We start from the raw sequence: 4434 nt of genomic DNA on the forward strand, positions 1-4434 counted from the left end.
TCGGTGATACAGATCACGCAAAGTACATGACTTTTTTACTCTTTTATGAAGTGCAATTATATTAGCCAATTCTGTTTTCACGGATTCAGCTTTACTGATGGAACTACTACTAGTACCATTACTGTCCTCATCAGAAAACTTTTCCACTAGCCCAGAATTTCTAAAAAATAAATTCAATAATTCATTCATTTTTAAATAAGTTAATCAAACTTACAATGCTGCAAGAATATGATAACGAGCACGGGCGCAAACTAAATCTGCAAAATATACTGGTGCTGGTATACTGACAGAACGAGCACATCGACCATATAGATGGCAAAAATAGTATGTAATCGACTGCATTACATTCGCATCCATGTTGCTTTCATCAAACAGCACATGATATCGCGTCGGTCTACTAGTTCCCTGCAATTCAAATAATATTAATAATAAAGATTCAAAACATTTCATAAAGTCATACTTGAATTCCATGATGACTGCACAAAAAGAAATCATATTCATCAGGAGATGTCACTACTCTATCGATAACAGTACCAGCAGGGATGTTTTTCCCGCGTCCTCGTGCCGCAGATTCATGACAACAAAAAAATCGAGCATGATGTCGCTTTTGAACGACAATAAACGTAATTAACGGCCGGTAATTTGATTCAAATGATTTGTGCATTGTTGCGTTGTGCATTGCGTTTCATTTAACAACGATGTTTAGCTACAAACGTTGTTCATTGAATTCTTCGAGTCAAGACTTTGTGATTTCTATCATCAAATCATTGATTAGCTAGCGGAACGATGTCCCGATTTGGTGAGCAATGATGAGAATATAATTCTTGATTGATTTTTTAACATTTTAAATGAAAAATAAACGTTGATTGCTTTAATTACATTGTATATTATCAACAGGTATCAGATGCTCTCACAGAGTGATTAGCTGTAGTGCCAACTGTACCCTGGCCCTGGAGGACCCGCCCATTTATTGTATGGTTTAAATTCCAAGTGGACTCAATATAAATTTGCAAATAATTTTGAATGGCTAGACAGGCGATCGCGGGCCTTCACCGCGGTTCGGCGCGGGTTGGCCTGATATTGCACTCCCTGCAGGATCGTCGTATGTTTCCCTTGGGGAAAATACAAAGAGAGGACAAAATAGCGGCTGTACAGTTCCAGACCAAATGGATGTGAATTAAAGCCACCTGAGTTGTAGCCGCCATTTGTAAAAGAGCGACAGCAGAATTGAAGCGGCGCCGCAGTCCAGCAAAAGAGATCACTCTCGCTTCCCCAGTGACCGTGTCACCTACGAAACGCAGTACAGTATATAAGTCTCTTGGCAAACTGATTACTGGTTGAATTCAAACTTGAGAACTTCAATGGTTTCTGCAATTCAATTGAAGAAAATGCAGGTGCATTTCAGTGTAAGTAGGTATAGTATACCACGTTTTTGGAAGTATTTTTTACGAAATGGTTTTACGTCAGAATCATTCATTGAGTGGTGAAGATGGAAATTTCTGTGCGATATCTATTATTTTGCTTGCTTTTGAGCTAGCGTTACTCTCAATTTTATTTACTCAAGCTAATTAAAATTTTCTGCATTGCTTGATTGTTTGTTATGAACGCTTTGTAGTTTTGATTGCCTGCCTGCAACCTACCCTCGCACAAAACGCGCCCATATAAAATTTTGACAGAACGTCGAATGATGACGTAAGTTTCTTCGGTGCCTTTGACATCTATCATGACGGTCGTTTGTGCATTCATGAAGAATGCCACATGCTGCGGTTTTATACGCCAATCGGTTTGGGGAATAATTGGGATTTATATCAAGCGACCCCAGCGAAGTGAATAGGTATAAGCACTTTTTAGTAATTTTAATAAGCTAAACTACACGTTTAAAAGCTGTCTAGCAATATAAAATTATAAGTTTATTAACAAATTTGCTTGTAGCTTCATTTTTGTGTATTATTATATTCATAGAACTGCTAATCAGATCTAAGAAATTCGATTTACATTAATTTAAACCGACTTAATTCATTGCGTGTATACCATTCAGCATTTCAAAGACCTTGTTCAAAAGTTTGCTTTCCATTATATAAGTTTAAATTAAAGTATAAATTGAATATAGAAGTTATGGATGCAATTAGCAAGAAAGAGCACGCGGATTCACCATTTCACTGAATTTCATAAATAATTAATTGCAATTAATTTTACTACATGAATATCATAAAATAGCAAAGCTTTAAATATCAGAAAACTGACCATTAACAAGAAATCAAACATTAACAAATAGCACGCATTACAATGGCAAGCAGCAAAAATTTAAGTTTGCGACAACGAATAAAACTCATCGCAACAGCATCTATTGAAAGTAAGCCTGCATGAAAACCAATGCAATGTAAGGCAAATCGAATGTCGAGCGGCATGTCTTTGAAGTAAACTCGGGGAGTAGAACATTCTCGCAACCGCAGTCATATCAATCATCAGTTTGTCAAGTCACTTAGATCAGATCATTTAACTGAAATAAGCATTTTCAGTTGAAAGCTTGTAAATCATAGCATGAATATCAACATTTCTCTTCATCAAAGAAATACAGTAGAAATACCAACCTAATATAGTGAAAATAGGCATAAAAATATGTAAAAAATGGAAAAAGTCATATATCAATTTCTTTTAGCTGTCGTAAATGCTGCTACGTGATCAGGATTCATTTTGTTGTTTTTTCTCAAAATTTATTGTGAAAAGGGATCCCAGGGTTGGGAACGTCCCAAACCCTGTTTTGTGCATTTGAGCTTTTGCTTGTTAGCTCTACACACGGTCTTTGCGCTGCGCTTTACGCCGCAATTTTCTTTTTTCATATCAGGACTCGAACCCCGATATAACAACTCTGCACAACCCCAGGCAAGTGATACGTTTACGCCACGTTCACTGCCCCAATGAAATGAAAAATAAATTGTATTTAAAGCAAAAGCAATGCATAAATTCTACTTTTAAAATATCTAAAATAATTCTTGATAATTTTGAATTTTTTAAAAACCAATTTAATATGAATTACAAAGTAAATGAATTAAAATATTAAAATGATATTTTTATTATTAAAATGAAGAAATATATTGAGAAATAAATTTTTTCAACTGCAATAATGATTCATTTTATATATATATTTTGGTTTAACATTTTCTGTCACAACAATATAATGTAATATAATATAATACATGTATATACATTTATATACATATACATTCCCCTAATTTTTAAACAGAAAAAATATAGTTGGACTTTTTCATCTTGAACCACAATATTTTTTTAACTTTGAATGCCTGGCAATTTGCGATTGATTATTAAAAAAATTCAACTAGTTTAAATCTGTTTGATTTTTTAAAAGGCACCGATCAATAAGACTGAAAAAATAAGTAGAATTAGAGTGTAAGCGGATAGATTTTAGTGATTTATGTGAATATCCCATTAACAATAAAACAAAATAAAAACCAAATTAGATGTGCATTGCAAGTAATAGGGATAGAGTAAGCGCTTCACAGTGAACACACAACGGCAAAAGTAACAACGAGCTAAAAAAAGTTTTGCAACCGCAGTCATATCAATCATCAGTTTGTCAAGTCACTTAGATCAGATCATTTAACTGAAAAAAGCATTTTCAGTTGAAAGCTTGTAAATAATAGCATGAATATCAACATTTCTCTTCATCAAAGAAATACAGTAGAAATACCAACCTAATATAGTGAAAATAGGCATAAAAATATGTAAAAAATGGAAAAAGTCATATATCAATTTCTTTTAGCTGTCGTAAATGCTGCTACGTGATCAGGATTCATTTTGTTGTTTTTTCTCAAAATTTATTGTGAAAAGGGATCCCAGGGTTGGGAACGTCCCAAACCCTGTTTTGTGTATTAGAGCTTTTGCTTGTTAGCTCTACACACGGTCTTTGCGCTGCGCTTTACGCCGCAATTTTCTTTTTTCATATCAGGACTCGAACCCCGATATAACAACTCTGCACAACCCCAGGCAAGTGATACGCTTACGCCACGTTCACTGCCCCGATGAAATGAAAAATAAATTGTATTTAAAGCAAAAACAATGCATAAATTCTACTTTTAAAATATCTAAAATAATTCTTGATAATTTTCAATTCTTTAAAAACAATTTAATTTGAATTACAAAGTAAATGAATTAAAATATTAAAATGATATTTTTATTATTAAAATGAAGAAATATATTGAGAAATAAATTTTTTCAACTGCAATAATGATTCATTTTATATATATATTTTGGTTTAACATTTTCTGTCACAACAATATAATGTAATATAATATAATACATGTATATACATTTATATACATATACATTCCCCTAATTTTTAAACAGAAAAAATATAGTTGGACTTTTTCATCTTGAACCACAATATTTTTTTAACTTTGAATGCCTGCACAAATT

At 33.1% G+C, this 4434-nt stretch overlaps 2 protein-coding genes across 2 annotated transcripts; both read right to left on the reverse strand.

The window, feature by feature from the left end:
- Window positions 1-39: 39 nt before the first annotated feature.
- On the reverse strand, window positions 40-679 carry Tsp_11698 (protein argonaute; the record flags this gene model as incomplete). The annotated part of the gene is made up of 3 exons (XM_003372660.1): window positions 461-679; window positions 215-405; window positions 40-160 (listed from the first exon to the last, which is right to left on the reverse strand). Coding segments are annotated over exons 1-3 (531 nt in total), but the record flags the coding sequence as incomplete, so codon positions are not given.
- A 2035-nt stretch (window positions 680-2714) lies between these two features.
- On the reverse strand, window positions 2715-3579 carry Tsp_11699 (hypothetical protein). Its single transcript, XM_003372661.1, has 2 exons — window positions 3472-3579; window positions 2715-2966 (listed from the first exon to the last, which is right to left on the reverse strand). The coding sequence occupies exons 1-2, from the start codon at window positions 3577-3579 to the stop codon at window positions 2715-2717; spliced, it is 360 nt and encodes a 119-aa protein (XP_003372709.1).
- Window positions 3580-4434: the final 855 nt, after the last annotated feature.

Source organism: Trichinella spiralis (genome assembly GCF_000181795.1).
Source record: "Trichinella spiralis strain ISS 195 chromosome Unknown Scfld8, whole genome shotgun sequence".
Classification (NCBI taxonomy): Eukaryota; Metazoa; Nematoda; class Enoplea; order Trichinellida; family Trichinellidae; genus Trichinella; species Trichinella spiralis.

Bases quoted from the DNA above. Each gene is read 5' to 3' on its own strand.
- Tsp_11699 (XM_003372661.1), bottom strand. From the start codon at position 3,579: ATGACTGCGGTTGCAAAACTTTTTTTAGCTCGTTGTTACTTTTGCCGT. The intron at 2,967-3,471 runs GTTTTTATTTTG...TTTTAAAAGTAG, and splicing joins TGCAATGCACATCTAATTTG to AATTTATGCATTGCTTTTGC.